At 42.3% G+C, this 20,635-nt stretch overlaps 1 protein-coding gene across 1 annotated transcript; it reads left to right on the forward strand.

Moving 5' to 3' along the window:
- The first annotated feature begins 4,170 nt into the window (after positions 1 to 4,170).
- Positions 4,171 to 6,561, forward strand: snai1b (snail family zinc finger 1b). The gene is made up of 3 exons (XM_039799509.1): positions 4,171 to 4,408; positions 4,776 to 5,306; positions 5,648 to 6,561. Exons 1-3 carry the CDS (start codon positions 4,327 to 4,329, stop codon positions 5,842 to 5,844), a joined length of 810 nt encoding a protein of 269 aa, XP_039655443.1. The 5' UTR covers positions 4,171 to 4,326; the 3' UTR covers positions 5,845 to 6,561.
- Positions 6,562 to 20,635: the final 14,074 nt, after the last annotated feature.

A 20,635-nucleotide genomic window follows, 5' to 3' on the forward strand; every position in this document is an offset into this window, starting at 1 on the left:
CAACTAGCCTACTGCTCCGAATTGTGACAAAAGTGACAAAATAACGCCAACATTACATTTACATGTTGTGATTTGTAGAGTCACAGCGTGTACAAAAAACAACGTAACATGAGACACAGCCATCTTCTAACCGTAAACAAACCGGGAACTATATTCTCAGACAGGCTTGCTGCGAGCATATCACTCCGCCCAAGTACTATATTCTTCTGCCTGGGAATATAGTTCCCGGTTTGTTACGGAGAATAAGGCTGTGATCTCATGTTACGCGTTATTTTGTGTACGAACGCCTATCAACGACATCACAACAGCTAACAATAGGAACATGTTGGCGTTATTTGTCACTCTTTCGAGCAGTAGGATTACTGGAACCATTCACCTGCCTGTTCTGTGATGGGCTGATGCCGCTGGAGCCGTCAGACAGCTTTACAGCACGCACAGAGATGAGAAGGGTATGTATCGACTTGTCTTACTCTGGGGGTTACGGTGAATAAGCTAAATTCCCAATAAGTCGGCGTGTTCCTTTAACAAATTATCAAAATACTCTGTGTCGATATTCATCCTCTTGTTTTGTTGACACTTTGTCTGTACAAAATAATGTAAACACAATCTGTTGGGATTAAATTACCATTTTACCTAATTTTGAGTTCATCCAAGAAGATCAGTCTTACCACAGAATCATTTTTCACTCTTTGGTTTTTGAGGACAGATTATTTCTAATTGCCTCAATTGAACCAGTGAATGTTGGGAGGTGAGAGTAAATTGGTGCCAGAGATAAACAGTTAAAGTATTCTAACATTTTAGGCCATTTTTGCTCCTGTTACCTTGCAAATATGTGACTTTACCATTGCAATATTCAATGTAAAAAACACAGCTTTTGCATGACCCACTGAGCAAAATATCTAATCTACTCTAGGAACCATATGGAGATGCAGCAGGTCATGTTTGCTGCTTCTCTACTTGTCAAATTGTCCTTGATCAAGATGGATTTTTACTAAAACATGCAAGTGTTTGTGTCTACAGACTACAGAGCATGTGTGTGGGAGTGTGTGTCTATACGATCGGCTCTGCATTCCAGTGGGATAACCTTATCTCCCTCCTGCTGTGTTTATGGACCCCTGAACTGTAGGGCAACACTCACATACACATACACACTCCAGTTCATATGTATTAACACAAACAAACAGAGATCCAGTGATAAAAGAGCATGAAGCAATTTATGAACATTGGAAACAGACTGACAAGTATCTAAACAAGCCGTGGCCTTGGTAGTGGCACAAATCATCACAGACTCATCGCTTTTCTTTCAGATTGAACTAGAGCATCACTGTATCGTCACATCCACCCACTAACTGACACATGTGCGTTGGGGAGATCTACTGTATCCTTTGAATCATCACATGGACAAAGTTGAGGCCGTCTGCATAAAACATCTAATGTAAATGCGCTTAAGTGACCGTTACCTGTCGTCTGAATGGACTGAATGGTAACAATGTACCTGATTGTTCAAAGGGCTATCAGCATGGGGTTTTAAAATGTAAAGCATGGCTTTAAGCTGCACTTGTGTACTTATCACTTGAGCAAAAAACATTTGTACAATCACAATAGGTGTTTGGGAGTTGGCTTCTTTTCATACACATGAAAGGACACAGGAGTACAATACAGTATGGTCACTGGTCACCTCCACCACCTTTAATCAAAGCATGTTAAAGATGTAACTTTACCGTCAATGCCATAAAAAAAATAGCTTTAATCATGTTTCTCAGACAAGTTTCTATTTTTTAAAGGGCTATTTTTTTGGCAGGAGGTTACCTGACCCCCAACCATTTGCAGTATTTCTGGCATTAGTTTGTGAAACCTTCCTATATATTAGACTGAAAGAAGATTTGTCTTCCACGTTATTTTTAGTTCTAAGAGGTTTCAGCAGACAGTTTAAGCATCTGTGGGACCACCGGCTGGTTCATCCCTGAGGCCAGAGAAGAAAGAACATCTGTTCTGAGCAGCAAAACTTGCATGTCGTCACGTCCTCTGTGTGTCATGAGGTCACTTAAACCCTGTTGTAACACAAATTGTCTGCAGTAAGCCCCACACAAACTGCTCACCTTGGAAGGGCAAATTCAACAGTGTGTAATCAGCTGTTTTCAGCTTACAGCCTCATACACTGTGTGTGTGTGCATGTGTGTCAGGTCAGGTGGATTTTTCATTTTGTCAATATTTTAGTTTGTGTGAGTGAGAAATACAAATACACACAGATCATCATACTAACACAATACATACAACTCATGCAAATTATTTTAAATACTGACATTAAACTCTCAAACACCATTTGTACTTTCATCCTCTGCAGCAGACCCACAACTCGCAGATTACTTTCACGTGTGTCTTTGCTATTTGCCTTATGTTTTTACTGCTGCCCTGTCCTCCTGACCTCCAGTCGACGTGGCGTCGGCGTCAACAAGCCCTCTAACGACGTGTGAACTTTTGGGCATGCCGTGACAATGGCGCCTTTTAGAGACAGGTGCATACACCCCTCACCCACCACCACCACTACCACTCACCCTGCAACCGAGGAACTTTTAGGCTCTTTGCAATGCTAAAGAGGACCACTGAAGACTGTGACATTCCTGTGTAATGGCTGGCACCTGATTTTCAGACTCACGGGGTGTGTGCGCCAACAGTTCCCTAGTTAAAAAATAACAACCCTAAAATTAAAAGGAGAAAGGCTCATATCCGGACATTCGATAATAATAAACTGTACAGCCCAATTCATGCAAAACAAAGTTTTACATAAAAGTGAATCATTAAGAAAAGCAAACAATCGTGACATTTACAATAAAAATAAGTTACATATAGTAAAACAAGATAATGAAGATGATTTAAACGCTATAGGATACAATACATTCGAGAAGCAAAGATGCGATGAATGGTATGAAAATCAACAACAAATAACAATTTCCTTTTATTACTTTCAAATAAATTCTGGTAATACTGCCTTAAGTGTGATTTTGGAATGTGGAGCTGCTTTATATTACGCACACACTTTACGCACGTTGGCACATTAAAAAAAGGTTAAAACATTAAGTGAAACCAATTTCCTTTCAGGACATTATCCTCGCTTCATTTTATGCCACCTGAAGGTATACGGTTCAATAGGGCCCTGTCTGGGTTTAAGTTACATCATCATATTGTTCCTGTCAACTCCATTAATTTCACCCCACATCATGCTGTGAGCAAACTGGAGAACAGTGCCTCTTTTATCTGAACGGACTTATTTCCCGCAGAGAGACAGAGAAGAGAGATGCGACCAGGATGAACTGCTGAAGGGAGCAAATAGAACAGAGCGTCTGTTCCCCGTACGTATACCTTCTTAAAAATGTCTCCACCTCACCACGGTGCGTAAAAGCCTCGAGGCACAGGCACACAAAAGAGCAAGCATAACATGTCTGTTTTTTGACAGTGGATGGGTCTAAATGTTCTTAAACAGTTTGTGGCTCTAAATGCTAAAACAGTATATAAATTGTAATCACACGTCGGTTAAAATATTGTTCTCTAATTAGAGAGAAGTCCAATTAAATGATTGTGTGAATTAAGCAAATCAAGGCAGCTCTAATGTTAGTTGGAAAATATCTTGCTTCATTCAAATATAATGAGTTTCTCTAAATCTTAATACTTTATGCCCATTTTCACCGTTATTCTAGAGATGTGTGTAGAAATAGATAACACAGATGGCCACCTCACACAGACATACTTTAGGAGCCAACAGAGGACGCTCCAGCTTCAGTTTGCCATGACACATTTAGTAAAGGAATGTACAAGGTGTAAAAAAACTTTTTCATAAAATCCTAATTAGATGTGATCTGTTTTGCGTGCATACCGTGCAATTGAAAAGCAGTCTTTTGCACATTTAACATTGTTCAAGTACAAAAACATTTTTGCCGAACTTCACTTGATTGATGACTCTATTCACATTCAATGACAATAGGTGTTTGTCTGTAGGTAAAGAGTGAGCCGTTAAAGCCGTGAAAAGCACAATTAGATTTGCGCTTTGCTACAGCTTTTGGCACATTGGGCACCTGTGGTGAGCGCCCTGACACGCGGGGTGTGTCTTTGGGCGGAGATATGCCGACCCACCCCACTGCTTCTCCCCTCTGGTTACTATATGAGGAGGCAATTTCGCGATTCCCTCAACAAGATCCGTTCAACCCTGGTAGTGGTCTCTCCCTACCACTACTACCGCTACTGTCTGCAGAAGAGATCCTTTGTTCTGAGCCTACTCCGCCGTGGGAATTAACATTATTTTTTAATTAAACAGGGAAGCCAGAGATCAAAATGCCTCGGTCATTCCTTGTTAAGAAGTATTTTTCCAGCAAGAAGCCATACTACAGGGAGAGCCAGCTGGAGAGCCAAACTGGTAAGTTTGTTTTCCTCTCTTGATTGACAGAATTTGATGCATCTGTTGTTATATCTGTTATATCTATGTTCAGTGAATCACAGTCAGTCATTCATTCAGTCAGTCATGAAAATACCTTCATCAATTTACCTTCTGAGGCAGAATATACCTATGTGGCATATAAGATGGATATTTATCTTGCCTGTAGTTTTCTGGGTGGAAAACCAGGGTTTCGGATCACCTGGAGAATTTGCTAAAGCTAGATGGATCAGGGTTATATTGAAAGCAGGCTGTAACAAGACACCCAGAAATGAAAACAAAGTTTACTGCTCTATTAGATTATCTGTCCATTACAATCCACCTGACTTCCTTTTCTCTGTGTTGCCAGCTTTTGTCCCAGAAAGCTTTCCCCGGGCTGAACTCCCAACGCAGAACAACAGTTTGGCCCTGACCTGCTATCCCACCAACTCCTTCTTCAGCAGCATGGACACCATGCCTGCACCTCTCTCCCCTGTGTCTCTGTCCCCTTCTCCGCTTGGCCCTCTGGACCTCAGCAGCTCTCCCTCCAGCAGCAGCGAGGAAGAGGAGGATGGCGGACGGTCTTCAGATCCTCCCAGCCCGGACATCATCCAGCAACACATCTACCACTGTCTGCACTGCAGTAAAAGTTACACCAGCCTCTCGGCACTGTCCCATCATCAGATGTCCAACTGTGCGCCACAGCAACAGACTCCTTCTCTGCCCACTGAAGTCTCTGCACGTCCAGCCTTCCACTGCAAACACTGCCCCAAGGAGTACACCAGCCTGGGGGCACTGAAAATGCACATTCGCTCACACACATTGCCCTGTGTTTGCCCCACCTGCGGCAAGGCCTTCTCCCGACCATGGCTGCTCAGAGGACACATTCGCACACACACAGGTATGCATCAAAAGCAACTTTTCACGTCGGTATGTCAGTAATCGCATTGATTTCCCAGCTCTGTTGGCTTGTAAATGTAACAGCTGGTTGCTCATTGATATTCATTGATGTATCCTGACGTGTGAGCAAATGTTATTGCTAAGCATGGCACAATCTAATCTCAGCCTCACAATGGTTATGCATGAAAAAAGGCAAATTTGCATTAAGTAAGTTAGGGTAGTGTTCCTGCTCTTTTGTTGGTGTAGATAATTTGAAAAACAATGACGAGAGGACACACCTTTTTTTTTTTCTCCTGTTAATGAAGTGTATTCCCGACACTAACACTTCTGTCTTTTAACCAGGTGAGCGCCCCTTCGCTTGTCAACACTGTAACCGGGCCTTTGCTGATCGCTCCAACCTGCGCGCCCACCTGCAGACCCACTCTGAGGTGAAGAAGTACCAGTGTGGCTCCTGCTCGCGGACCTTCAGTCGCATGTCCCTGCTGCACAAACACACCGCCTCTGGATGCTGCCCTGCCTCATTGACTCACATTCCCTGAACTGTTCTCATGAGCTAGTTGAAGCTGATTCATTGCCTCCTGATTAGAGCAAATATACACAGAGGACAATAGACTTCAAAGCCATGATGGGACAGAAAACTGGAGTTCTGTTGCTTTTTATAAATTGATTCTTAAGTGCCTTTTCAAGGATTCTGTATAGATCTATGAGGTCATATTGGTATCTCCTTCACATATTTGCTGCGTCCTGGTGACTGTGTGTATGTATGTGTGATTTGAGGGCAGCTGGACATCCAGTTAATTCCCAGGAAACACCATCGGTGCCGGCCGGTCCGGGACTCTGGCCATGTTGCAGCTGCTGGAGTGTGTTTGTGTGTGTATGTGAGGATGTCATTCCTCACCATACTATACATACATGAGCAAGTGTGTGTGTGTGTTGAGACAGCTGTCTGTGTATGGTGTACTGTGGAGGCAGGGCGCTGAGAGACGTGTTAGCTGTAACCTCGGTGACAGGTGACTCCTGCTCGCCCCTCCTCAAGCCAAAAACACTTTCCACACACTGTTATGGGATGTGAAGGATCACTTAAACTTGACCAAAACACATCTTAGCTTTACCAATATTGTCATTTTACAGTCTAAATAAAATATATTTAGACCTGTTTAGGGGAATGTTTTGACCAACATTTTTTTTTTTTTTTTTATGAACTTGAACATGCATTTCAAATGGGAATACTGTGCCTTTTTCTGCCACATGTAAATAAAAGCTTTGTCTAAAAAAAAAAACTAAAAAACTGCTGTGGACCTCCAATATGTGCTCTAGCATTAATTAGTATCTCAACATGCATTGTATTAACACAACTCTAAATGAGTTCATCAGGACAGACGTGTGTGTGTGTGTGTGTGTCTGTGTGTGGACAGGTTTGTGCGATGTTGAGTGATATGGCGGAACACCTGCACACACCTGCCAGGCTATCAGCACACGCGCACACCACATGCTTAAGAGGCGAATGCAGGTGGGAGAAAGGTAGGTGAGCAAAAATGCATGTCATAAAGTAAAGGAAGATGCTAGGCAAGAAAAGCGATCCTCCCATGGGCCATAGCGGGCAAATTCTGCAGAATAAAAGTCAGTGTGAAATTAGCTGAGTGTGGGAATCCCACTGACCCACTTCCTGCTGCGTGAGCGGCCACAGATGGAAGCAAAAATCTTAGGCTCAAGACCAACAAAGTCCGGCTCCGGACAGCTTGGCAAACTTCACTGACACACATCCACTCAGTCTGTGCAGCCATCTGCTCAGTAATGGTTCTACTCTGGTTACCTTATGAGCCCAGCTGAGAGTGAACATCCAGGGTGCACATATGGCAGCAATGTGTCTACAATCTCCACTGCCCTCCTGACCCACACACACACTGACGCCAGCATGTCTTAGTGAGGTAACAGCACGTTTCCTCCAATAGCTCTCAGTGTTGAGAGGTGGATGCATGTGTGTGTGTGTGTATGTTAGGGGGGGGTTTGAAGAGGCTCTCGAAAAGCTTAGGATCAGGTTGCATGACTTAGCTTGCCCAATGTAAACAGCACCCAACAGACTGCGGGACAGCCACACACACACATGCAGACATTTTGAATAAAAGACTTTACTTTGATCAAGGGGGATTTTTCATTTGTCTGCCTATGGGCTGTTTTGAAGCGAGAGGTGAGTCACACACCTACGCAGGTAGTGACTCAGAAGCAGGCCACAGGCGACTATACTCCGCTTGAACTGACGGCAGTGTCAGATTTGGTGGGCACAGAGAAGGGGCAGCAGGGTTGGATGAGACACATCACATGTCAAATATGGCTATAGAGGTAGACGATATTCCATTTTCTCCTTGGGATATGTAAACTCTACCTCCACAAATTTATAAAAAACATGCCAATAAACTGAATGTCATTTCTTGATGTTTCGGCCGTTTTGAAATTTAACTCTGACACCTTGCTAGGGGGACATTTTTCTGGTTGGCAGTGTGTAGGAGGCAGTCTATCACTCTGTAGCTTTGAGGCAATGAGATCACTGGACCTGTCACCTTTCTTTTTCAGTGTGTGTTTGTGTGTGTGATATCATATTGGTCTCCTCAAAGTGTTTTAATGTTCGCAGCGTCAAACATGCAGCCCCTGACTAATGTGACATTCCTGAGCCATTAGTGACAGACATACAATACCGCCATCTAACATAAAAAAGAGGGCTGCTCTGTCTTCTGTCCTTGCAGTGTTCTGCAGTGCAGAGTCAAAGTAATAATTAGATTTTCCTGTAACAGGAAATAATGTTATGCTGACCTAATTATGAAGAAAAGGGGATTGCCGTGTTATTCCCATAGAAAGAATGTCTCAGGATTATTGCCTTTCCCTAATAAATTCAAACAATAAAAGTGTAATTGCTCCTTTTTGCAGATACCCGAGTACATTGGAAGCCTGGCTGTTGCTTTATCAATTCTACTTTGGTGTTCACAAAAGGTGATGTTTGACAGTTTGCAGCCGGGTGAATTTAATTTTGTTATAGAATGCCGTCATCTTGGAAACACAAAATATATGTCTTTTTAAACAATCATCCCATGAAGAGCCATAAGTTGGGCTTCTCATGTGTGTAACAGAACAGATCACAGGGCTGCATAAACTCTCTCTGATTTGAGCAATGGAAAACAGTGCTGCATATCAACAAATTGAAGCTGAAATTGCAGTTTTCTCCCTATACCGCTCTGCTCTCACTGTATGTGTTTGTGGTAATGTTTGGGACGCAGGAAGTGGCCTGTCAGTCTTATATAAACACAGCCCTTCCAAAAAGTGCTGATATAAAGCATCTGGGTGCGGCTACAGCTGTTTGTGTGTACACGGATGTACGAGTGTGTCAGTGGGTGTCTCTCAGGGGTTCATAGTGCTCAATATCGTGTAGGAGAGAGGGTACAGAATATTGCTGAAATCAGAGCTGGCAGGGGTTGCAAAGCTGAATCACTGGAGGATCAAATTCGAGCCAAGAGGTTTAAGTCACTGGGTTAAAGTTTCAAACCCTTTTACAAACTGCATTACTCTTACACAATGTCACTGCCCAAAGCTTCAGCAGCAACCTCCTCTGCTGGGGCTGGACTCACCTTTATCCTTTAAAGGACTTAAAACAATAGATCCTTAGAGGCTGACACCATTTCTCCAGCCTGTATAAAACAACAGGCATGTAGGATGGAGAAACTAATACCATGAGGTTTTAAAGGAGAGGGTAAACTAGGGATAAGAACATGATAATGGGAGGAGGAGAGACGAAGCAATGAAGGAAAAGAGTTTTAGAGAAAGATTGGACATTGGAGGAGGAGGGGGTTGGGGTGGGTGTCTGGTAAAGAATGATTTTTTTTCTGTTTGTTGGCCGTTTATCAAATCAGTAGGGAGTAGAATTTGCTGAGGAAAGCCACATGTTGCAATGTAGAATTGATCAATGACATGTGCTGTGAGGGCTGAGAGATGCGCTCACTATGGATGCTTCTCTTGTGAGGGTTTTTGTACAATTCTTGTAAAGTCTTAACATGCGAACCGACATGGATGCTTCTGCACACAAATAGCTCAGATTTCTGGACAAATAAACCAGTTTTACCCAAAGACAGGATATGGTCTGTAGGAGGGGGTACACGCCATTTCCTCCCCACCTCTGCACTCCTGCTGTCCAACCTTCAATGGTATGTGTGTGTGTGTTATGTGACTGGTGCTAAGCTTCCTCCTAAACACAGACCCTCTCTGTCCCAAAGGGTCAGAGGGTAGAGGATGAGCCATAAAGGGACAGGAGGGTAAACAGATGTGCTGTGTGTAACAGAGGTTTCCAACCTTGTGCCATCCAGAGGTGTCTACATGCAGGTTTCCATTGCACCCAAATAGTTAAGGGACAGTTGGTTGAGGCCAAACAGTAAATCTAATTTTCCCATAAAGCAAACTTGCTGAGGGCTTATAATGAAGTCTGGAAACGGTTTAATCTATATTTACTGTAAGATATGGTGAAGTTTAGAATCTTCTCATGAATGAAGAAGCAGGCCATGCTGAAATACAAATGTTATGGTATACATTAAAAAAAAGGTAAAATATGGTGTGTATCATCATATCACTCTTAAGAGATAGTGTCAGTCAGTAGAAACTTTGGTGAACTTAATGGCAAATTAAACAAACTAAGCCAGCGTTGAGTCAAGTTAAAGGGATATTTCACCATTGGAAAGATTAATATATTTTTAAATTGGGTCACTTATGTAGTAGAAATGTGAATTTTTTTTTAGAAATTGGTGGCTTCTAAGCCGAGAAAAGCCAGAAAATGTGTTTTTGGCTCATCTGGATGAAAAACACCAAATCCCAGAATGCACTTGCTTCGCTGCTTTAGAGTCCACTCCCAAGCCATGCCTACCGTTTACAGACAGACAGACAGACAGACAGACAGACAGTGAGACAGTCAACTCAACTCAAGTGTGTTTTATTGTCATTTCAACCATATACACGAAACAACGTTTCACCGTGGCTCAAGTGGTGTTACACATTTAAAATATAAAAAAACGACATACGAAACAGGCTACATTTAGTGCACACACATTATAGGCTCCGTAAAGTTCAGCTAACGCATACTAGCATTAGCGCTTGGTGGGCTGTAAACACAGAGTATAAACACAGCCGTTAATTTGCGTGGAATGTAGAATGGTCGGCATTTAACAGTCATCAACTCCACCAGCAGTTAGCAGTTAGTTGGATACAAGCAACCCAATTCGTGTTAACACAGCCCACCGTAGTGTTAATTTCGTCAGACGAGACGAGACTAAATATGTTCGTCAACGACCTTTTTTTCCATGACTAAGACGAGACAATGACGAGAATGCGCCAATGTCCAAAAATGCTGACTAAGACTAAATTAACATGCATTATTGTTGACGAAAAAAGACGAGACTAAAATGTTGGGCATAAAATAAAAACTAAGATAAAATCTCTCTTCATTTTCGTCTACAGTCGTCTACTTTTTCATCATGAGATAGAATATTCAGCTGTTACTGAGACCCGGTGCTACGGCACCGACAGGTGCCCTAACGACCGTTATCTACCGGACCGAATAGCCTGCGCTTCTCTCTGATGCTCCTAATCGGACGTTAGAGTCAATCGAAACATCGCTGCACGGGGCGCTAGTTAACACTACACTTGGCAGCAGGTAACGTTAGCATACCGTTAGCTAGCAGTTGGATTTAACACAGTTAAAATGCTGACAGCTAAACGGTGTAAAGGTTTGTCTCTATTTCCAACACGAGACGTACGACAGTCTGAAGCTGCCGTTGTCTGAAAAACAACACATGTTGCGTTCACTTGAAATACGCCTCGCCAGTTTCGTGCTGCATTTATTTTATTGTAAAATATCCTTTCCTCATGCAGTGGTTGTTTTTGTCGTTTACTGGTGAAATAAGGAAGAGGCTCAATATTTATATAACTTATATATATATATATATAGCATTTATTTATTTTTATAACTATTTGTCTGAAATGGTTATCAGAAATAATTTATTTAAAAAAAGACTAAAATGTTTTGACTAAAACTTGACTAAAATGGCGAGACTTTTAGTCGACTAAAACTTGACTAAGATACCTTGAGTTCTCTTTTGACTAAAACTAGACTAAAATGATGAGACTTTTAGTCAACTAAAACTTGACTAACAAAACTGTTTGCCACAAGACTAAGACTAAGACTAAATAAAAAATAGGTGACAAAATTAACACTAGCCCACCGGCCAAAGAGCAGCCGGCCTGGTAGCTGGATAGTCCACTACACTGTTGTTCTGCCATGTTTCCACAACAACAAAAACACAGCAGTCTCTGAACTCGCGTTGGGAGTTTCGTTGAAGTTGGATGTAGTCCAGTTTGTTGTCTAATGAGCACTTGCAGGCAGAATTGATGGAACAGGTGGCCGGCTAGCGTTAGCTTTCCACCTAGCTGCTTTCCACTCCTGCACACTGCTGTCAAGGTCCCTTTCCCTGGCTAGCAGCATCGGGCGACACCGCAGGCTGAGGTGCTGGTCTCCGTAGCAGGCGAAGCTCACGTAGTGTGTTGAGTATTCCGTCTGTAATAAAGTGTCCTGCATATTCTCTGATCTGTACCAATGTATCCCAGTGGTACATATGTGTGGTAGTTTGAATGCACATAATTGTTGTAAAGGTTTTCTGCTGACGGAGCCTGTTAGCGAAGCTTCAAGATGGCTGACACTCGTTTTGCTTCGGAAAGCTTCGGGTAAAGACGACAGTCCAACCCCCCTATGGACGGGTTGAAAACATGCGGAAGTAGCTCCTACTACTGGCTGTAGTCGCTGTAGTCCATTGGCTCTGGGCAAAAAATCTTCCAATGATGCAAAAAACATTGTTTTACGTCATCGGAAGATTTTTTCCAGACCCACAATACAGAGATCTCTCCTCTCAGGGGGAGGGAAGCACGGTCATTCGAAAATACTACAGTTTTTCTACTGATACAAAGCTTAATGCTAAATGAAGTATCCCTTTAAGTAAACACCTGTGTTCATTCAAGTACTGTACTTAACTAAGGTATGCATTTTACTTGAGTGTAATGTAGCATGTAACGCTACTTTATACTTCACATTTCAAAGAAAAATACTGTATGTTTACTACATTTATCTGACAGCTTTAGTTACTCTAAAGATTATTACACATCAAAATAAAGTTTGAATGCAGGATTTTTTACTTGTAATTGCATTTTTACATAGAGGTATTTATACTACTTATTTTCGTTCTTAATTAAATTATCTATGTCCATCTCCCAGTTCCACACAGAGGTTCTCCCTGTCACAGTAACCTCAGGGTTGAATGTCATGCATCTCTGAGCCTGATCTTGCAGGCTCCTGCCATCTGGTACAAATATACTTTATCTGATTAATGTTATGTTATGCAACTGAAAAATAGGACAACATGGTTTACTGTGTGGTGGTACACTGGAAGAGACCTAAGCTCCATGAAGTTGTTATTGTATCAGTGCAGTGCACTTTAGCTGTTAAGGGTTTCCCATGGTGTTTCAGGCATGGGAGGTAAAAAGTTGTACTTCCTTCCAGAGCCCTTGTTCCACAGCCTCCCTACGCCCACATTTGTTGCATGGAGCGAAGTGATTGTGGTTGCATTGCATCAGTGGCTTAACACACTTCATTTAACTGATTAGCACGCCTTCACCCAGAGAGAGAGAGAGAGAGAGAGAGACCTCTCCACTCTCCTGTTATTAAAGCTGCCTGTGAAATCCTAGTTTCATACATTTATCTATGGTGAAAAACATTTATGTTTTTGTATTTTCAAAGTGTGCGGCGACCATAGGCGGCGACCTGCCCCACTGTCATTTCCAACCAATCACATAATTTGTCTCGCCCCGGCTGGTAGTGACCCAGGGCGTGTGCAATTCACATTGAAAGCGACCCTAGCCATACCCTGATCCAACCCACCTCCCATCCTGGGTCACTAAGCCGAAGAGAGAGAGAGAGAGAGAGAGAGAGAGAGAGAGAGAGAGAGAGCACAAGTCCGTGAAATAGCCTATATTTACCCTTTGGGCTTTGATTTACTGAGAGCTCTTGCTTAATAAGGAATCAGTGAAATCAGTGCCATATAGTGACAGTGGCATCTACTCTCAGTATTTCAACAGTGAGCCAACCAGGCTTAAATGTGGTGCAAGTCATGACATGAGCCATGTTGACTGGCTTGGTTTGAATTTCCAAAAGAAGGGTTGAACACTGATCAGACAACCCTGGCCCAACCCTGGTCAGTGGAGTGAAAGAGGTATAAGAGAGTACTGACAGAGAGTAGGATAGAGAGTATACTGGGGGGATGTTGCTATAATGCAGGTGTCAGAATAGATATAATAGAATAAGTGACATGGTGAATTGTAATATTATGAGGAGTGGTGTTGTGTTTAGTTTGGACCTGTAAATGAGTCCGTGCTGCACTTGGCAGCTGAGAGCATGAAATCCCTTATTTGTCTTAATTTCTTTCATTTATCCCCCTCTTCCCTCTCTCTTGCCTCATGTTGTGTCATTATTTTTCTCCCTCTCTCCCTCTTATTACCACAGGTATTCAGGTATTTGCCCCCAGGGTTCTACTGGTGGTGCTGAGAGGTGCAAGGTGCACTTTTGTGCTCCTGTCAGGGCCTGTGTGGGCCCAGGGGGGCGCCAGCCAAAGGACCGGGACAGTTCTATTGTCCCAACGCATTCCAGTCAATGAAGGATATGGTAGGGAGCGAGGGAGGGGTGTTGGGTAGGGGCCAAGATGGGTGGAGATCAGTCTTTATCTAGAGTTTGTCTGTGTGTGTGACTGCAGAGAGCACAGATTGCCTCCCCTCTCCTCCTCCTCCAGTCTTGTCCCGTCCTGTCCCTTGAGGAGCCGCAGGGCAGGCGAGTGCACCTGCCTGAAATCCACACCCTAGGGCCAGACGCCTATCTCCCCCATCTTCAAGGTTTTACACAAACATTGCATGTGCCACACACACTGGTGTCCACTTACACTCTTTTAAACAGGAGAAGGGCATCAAGTTGTATCATACTCTGCAGAAATTTTAATTCAAAATCCATTCAGATTGGATTAATGCAGATGTGGAGCAGCAGATTGAATATCCAAACAGTACTTGCTGAGCTGTCAGTAACCTTAAAGGGGAACTCCATTGATTTTATATCTAAAAGTCTGTTTACAGGTCTTGGGGAGTACTACTGATTATGTAAAAAATAGTTGTATAAAGGATCTGAATGTTGACAGGTGAAGACTACAAGTTTAAAAAAGAAAAATATCTGGGGGTGATAAGGAAGAAGAATGCATGAGATAAAAAAGGACAATATCTCCGTTTTTTATCTCCGTGCTGTATTGTTTTCAATCCTTACTTTTAAAGCAGTCCATGGTGAGTCCGACAGTTTCAGAGGAGCTCTTACTGTAATTGGTGGAGTATTCTTAATGTGATGCTAAAATTAATAGTGTCAAAGAACAACTGTAATCTGGAAATAAATGCAGCTGTTTCCTTTCTAGTCTCATACAATCCTTAAACAAATCCTTTCCAAGTTAATCAGCAAAGTCAAGGTTGACTTGATGTGGAACTAAATATTTGCTCCCCTTTTCTACAGAACAACTAGCCACATGATCCACAGAGAGCATGAAGACACTTAAGCCACCGTGCATGGAAAACAATGATCACATCCAGAGACTCGCTGCCCCTTTCTCTCTGTCACACACAATTTTTTCCCAGTAACCAAATCTCCACATATAGCAATGTCCCCTCATTTCTCACGTAATGATCACATTTGCTCCAGAGTTGAGCTTGCCATGTTTTCTTTGGCATAAGAATCAGCCCTGGTTTGTCATGGAGAGCAGATTCACATTGCATGAGAGGCTAGTTGGTTTAACATTGCATGTCAGAACACATGGTCAGGCTGATGTGCATGCGTGTGTGTGTGTAACTAGACCCTCATGTGCAAGTAGGGACAGGTGTGTCACCACCTGACCACACCCCCGGGCCACACGGCACCTCCTGTCCCTAACACCTGTCCCCTTCGTTTGTGCAAAGACCTGTATGCCCCTCCTCTCCCTCTGTCACACTGGCTGAGGTTTGTCTGGGAGAAAGGCAGGTTGCTGGGCTGTGACGGTGTGAGGGGGGATCAGATCAGGTAGCCAGCTTGTCTTGAGTAATCATGCAGCTGTCCCTCTGAAACTAGAACTCCATCGAAGTGCCCGCTTCAAACTTCCTGTCTGTCCTACAACATGGTGCCATCTTTGCCCACATCGCTGCAAGCTGTTGCGCAGCCGCTTCAGACCATTACATCCCCGTGGCAACAGATGGGAACGTATCAAAACACATCTTCTCTCTATGTTTAGTCTCGCATGGCCAGACCTATCTCTGTGTCAGCGTTGAAGTATGGTCTGGCTACACCACTTATCTTTTCTGGGATAGGAGGTAAAAACTTGCTCTGGCTTTTTTTGTATTTCTTTAAACCAATCACAACCGGCGCTTAGCCCCGGGATGCAGCGACGGTGCCCTTTCAAATAGATAGTGGAGATAGTGAATTCTTAAATGAACATCACAACATACCAGGTGTCGCAAGAGGTAATACGTCTTAACTGAGGGTTTGTTTATAACCTGTGTGATCATATATGACTGTGTTGCTCGACCTGTTGGGCTCCTTTCTCCTTTCATGGTCGCTGCATCCTCAGATCTTAACTAAAGTTGGTGAGTAAAATGTTATCTTAACTGGTAAAGAATGAAACTATGAAATGAGACCCGGGTTATAGAAAAATGAATTCCATTTGGTATTTGTGTGTGTGTGTGTGTGTGTGTGTGTGTGTGTGTTTGTGTGAGCGAGAGTGGGAGAGAGAAAGGGAGGGAGAGGTCAAAGCAGCCTGAAGGCCATTGTAAATTCCTCACTGGCTCAACCAAAGACATTCTTCTCTGCTGTTTTTCTTTCTAATCTCTATGCTCAGATTACCAGCTAGAGGGCCCAACCAGATGAGAGGCGTACAGGGTGGCATGCATGCACGCACATGTGCCCAAACGAGCACAAACAAACACATACACCAGCTTTACAGGGCTACAAAGACATAAAGTACAAACATGTTTCCTGTACATACAACACATACAGAACACAAGATATCAGTTCCACCTGGTATGTCTGTAATGATAAAAGCTTAATTAAGTGTCACACAAATTAAATAAAAACATACCAACACACTGAAGTCATTACTTGAGAGCTTGTTTTTTTGAAACCTAAAGAAAACAACACCCTGTGGAGAATACTGAGAGGATTCCCACATGACAGACACCCCAAAACACACACAGCATTTGACAGATTCTTCCCTTAAAGCTTTTCCAGATGTGCCCCAAATCAGTTTCACTAGAATGATACCACTCCACTGAAATTCACTGTTAGATTTGATCACACTTAATTGGTTACACAAACGAAGCTGGGTGCAGTTAATGTTCTAATTGGCGGAATAATAAAAGTAGTTTTGCCATCGTGGCCAGGTTGGATCAGCGGTAGAGCAGGTCCAGGGTTCAAATCCAACCTGTGACAATTTCCTGCATGTCATCACCCTCTCTCTCCTCTTTCTCACCTAGCTGTCCTGTCAAAAATTAAAGGTGGAAAAGCTCAACAAAAAAAAGTTTTGCCATAGAGTAAAATGTAAGCATGCAGGCCGAAAGTCAATTTCACAGCAAAATATTTCTAAATTATAACACTAACACATAATTGTGAATATGAATTAATTAATTTCTGACAATGCATCTTGATAGGTGAGTAATCTCCTGCACACTGTTGATCACAAGGAATCCTTCCTCCGACCTGCAATAAGTAAAATCTATTATATTCCTCAAATGTATCTTGAGGATGCAGGGGAAACTCTTTTTGTCATCAATGTGTATTATACCATCCCGACTCTTTTGTAACAGACCTTCTCACACATTATGTGAAGCATTATTTTTAGTTTTCATGCACGATTCACCTTTCAAAAACTAAACCAAGCAACCTGAATGAACTGGTGTAATGGCAGAAAGTACACTGAATAATGAGTCTTTTACCTTACTTCTTTCAGTTATTTTAATTAAGTTTTCTCCTTAAAAATACTGAGTTACACTTCGCAGCTGTCAGTCTAATTCATCGCTGTGAAAACTGTGTATTTCCAATACTTTTCATGTTTTTACTTGTATGACAATGCAGTTTTACCTTAATTCAATGAGATTTTAAATGGCTTATTTCTCTTAAGATGTATAAACATTTTCTCAACCCATAAAGGAATGCAATCCATGCAATCCTTCAAAAGTCATATTCACCAAATTTGAAGATACATGGTTTTCAACAGACAGTGAAGCTCTCCTGTAGAGTAAAATTTCTCTAGCTACTCATGCACACATACCCACAAAAAGATCCCAAACAGCTGGGTAAATCTTGATTCCTGTGATGGTGACGACAGACAGGGGGGCAGAGCTTAGTGTGGGCCCAGTAAGGTGCTCTACCAGGGGGCAGAGACCACCCGTCAGCCCTGCAGCAATCAGTCAGACCAACAAACAAATGACTGGAGGTCTTTCTTGCTACAGATGTAATATAACAGCGTGTCTCATTTAGTTTAGAACCGTTTGGTAATATTTGTATTCTTAAATAAAAGTAATTACAAGTTTTCTCATTTGCTCTATGTCACACTCCCACTTCTGCCTCTCTGTCCCTTCCCCCTGTTTGGCCTAAGCTGCAGTGCTGTAAGACACTCAACTAAATAACCCTAAAGTAATACCTCAAGGGAAAAGCAGGGGCTGACTGGGGGTCAGCAGAAGGGGGTGGCAAAAGAAGATAAAGTATATACTAGTTAAGTAATTAACCACAACTCAACTCAGACCCCCACCTTAGCTCAGGTTTGGCTAAGCTGCTCATCTGAACCAGCATGAGTCCTCACACTTCAACAGGTGTGTGGAGAAGAAAGAAGGAAAGGGAGTGAATGATGAAAAGAAACAAGAAAAAAAGAGAGTCTAGCACCTGTTTTAAAATGCCATGCCTTCCTTTTTGTGGGCAAGGGCTTACACTGCCCCGCCCAAAACTGCACATTCAGGTGTCACCGCCGGTGTCACCGCCTGTTCAGCTATGTGAAGTAGTGCTGGGTCAATTGTCAGAGGTTAGAGGTAAACACGAATGGGGAAAAAAAGACAAGACTGAGTAGTAATTATGGTCAGTAATTACTGATGGTTAAGGCAGTGAATCAAACTGAACTGGAGGCCAACAGAGATTATCATTTTACCTCGCATGCATGAAGTAGAGAAACAAAGTTAATCACAAACACTGTTGCAAAAGTGGGTCATTTTAGCTTTGAGTGCCCAGAAAATGTCAAACATTTAGCAGTTTGAGATTTCAAAGCAACAATAGACAACTGAAAGAGGCCATTTGTGTCCAAAATGCAAATCTACCCATCAACAGAAGTTTCAAAATTATGCTCTCAACCAAAAAAACATTTCCAAAATCCTTTTTGCTAAATTCGTGGATTTCCAGTCATGGTATGGTACATTTTTTTAATCAAAAGAAATACATAGAAAAAAAGAAAACATTTGATACATTATATTGATTGGAGAAAAATGTATTTGACTTAATCATATATAGTGTTGTGTTTAATTAGTTTATCAATATGCAAATGATCATGCATAATTGACGTATCTACCACATGTCTTCTGTCTGTCCAATTCATTTCTCAAATGTAAAAGTAAATATTGTCTTAGATGAAAAGTATTTACAGCAACAGTTACAATCAATACTTTTGTCTGTTACTGATTTAGTTACTACAAAGGTAAAGGTCCTGTTTTAATTCACTGTGCAGGAATGGACAAAGTGGAGCAGGGGCTGCTTTGACTAATTCAGAGTTGTTCATACATTATTCTGCACACCCAAACAAGGAACAAACCCAAAAACAGCCTCTCTGACATCTGATCTGCAAGGGACCACAGTAAAAAGCATATAAGGGGTCTGGAGGTTTCGTTGCACATCTTCTTGAAGCCCCCACCTCAAATCTTACAACACACACACACACACACACACACACACACACACACACACACACACACACACACACACACACACACACACACACACACACACACACTAACAGCATGCCTACAGAGCTCACTGTGGCTCATTAACCTCCTGGTGGGGGGGATGGGGGTCAGGGGCATCAAAGTGGCAGGATCACTGCATACTTGCCCAGCAATCTTACCATGGGGGTCTGGAGCCGCAGCGTCTCACCCCCTAATGAGAGGCCATGACATGAACACATCCACACACAGTTTGACCCCTCAGGACCAGCTGGAAAAGAGAGTCTGACATGCCTCTCCCAACCCTCCTCCTCCTCCTCCCCCACGGGCCTCCTCCATTCCTCTCCCAAACTCCACATATTCCAGCCACAGAGCAGCAGCTCACACTCAGCACTAGCCAGCTCATGTCTCATCTCTGAAATACACCTAAAATCCAGAGGGAGACCCATAGAGGAATGGAGAGAAAGATAGCGATAAAAAAGAGGTCCTTTAAGTCAGGAGCACAATTAATGATTATTATAATTATCAATCTATCTGCCAAATATTTTTTTTCAACTAACTTATTACAATGTTTGTCAGAACTTAATAAAAAAACTTGATTTTCTAAAACATAGGTAATGTCTTTAAATTGCTTGTTTTGTCCAACCAACAATTTAAAACCCCATGACTATCAACTATCAATAAACAGTTACAAATCCACACAACTGACAACCTGGGTATGTTTTGTATTTTGGCTTGAATGTCTTAAACAAGTACCATAATTGATTCAAATTAGTTGCTAATTGACTTTCTGTCTAACTGTCAAGATCAGGTAGTCTCAGGCTCAGACTTCTTTGATGCCTGCAATCTTGACAAATCTGAAATTGAACTAGTAATCAATTAAAATCGGAATGCAATGTGCTTGTCTATCACTGTAATCTGCACAAATCCCTTGTTAAATTGGTCGTTAATGTCTTTTAAGTACAGTTGATTATGATTTTAAGGTGTCTAGTGTGTTTTGGGCCTGTGATAAAGATTACGAAGGCAAGCAGAACGCTTAAATTCCAGTGCATTCTTGCAATTACACAATTAATTTGCATTTTGTATGAGGTATCATTAACAAGAGATATATAAAGAAAAAAACAAAACAAACAATTCAGTCAATCAACACAACTGATGGGCAGAGGCAAGCACACTCAGAGGCATGTGGGAGGGAGAGGGTGTGAGTCAGTAGAGAGAAAGAAAAGGGAGGGAGAGGGGCTTTGAGATAGCTTTCTGCCAGAAAGGCAAGTGCAGCAGGGG

The sequence above is a fragment of the Perca fluviatilis genome, chromosome 5, assembly GCF_010015445.1.
Source record: "Perca fluviatilis chromosome 5, GENO_Pfluv_1.0, whole genome shotgun sequence".
Lineage (NCBI taxonomy): Eukaryota > Metazoa > Chordata > Actinopteri > Perciformes > Percidae > Perca > Perca fluviatilis.

Coding starts and splice junctions, on each gene's coding strand:
- snai1b (XM_039799509.1), top strand. CDS start 4,327: ATGCCTCGGTCATTCCTTGTTAAGAAGTATTTTTCCAGCAAGAAGCCA. Junction 4,409..4,775: donor CCAGCTGGAGAGCCAAACTG/GTAAGTTTGTTT, acceptor CTGTGTTGCCAG/CTTTTGTCCCAGAAAGCTTT. Junction 5,307..5,647: donor ACACATTCGCACACACACAG/GTATGCATCAAA, acceptor TCTTTTAACCAG/GTGAGCGCCCCTTCGCTTGT.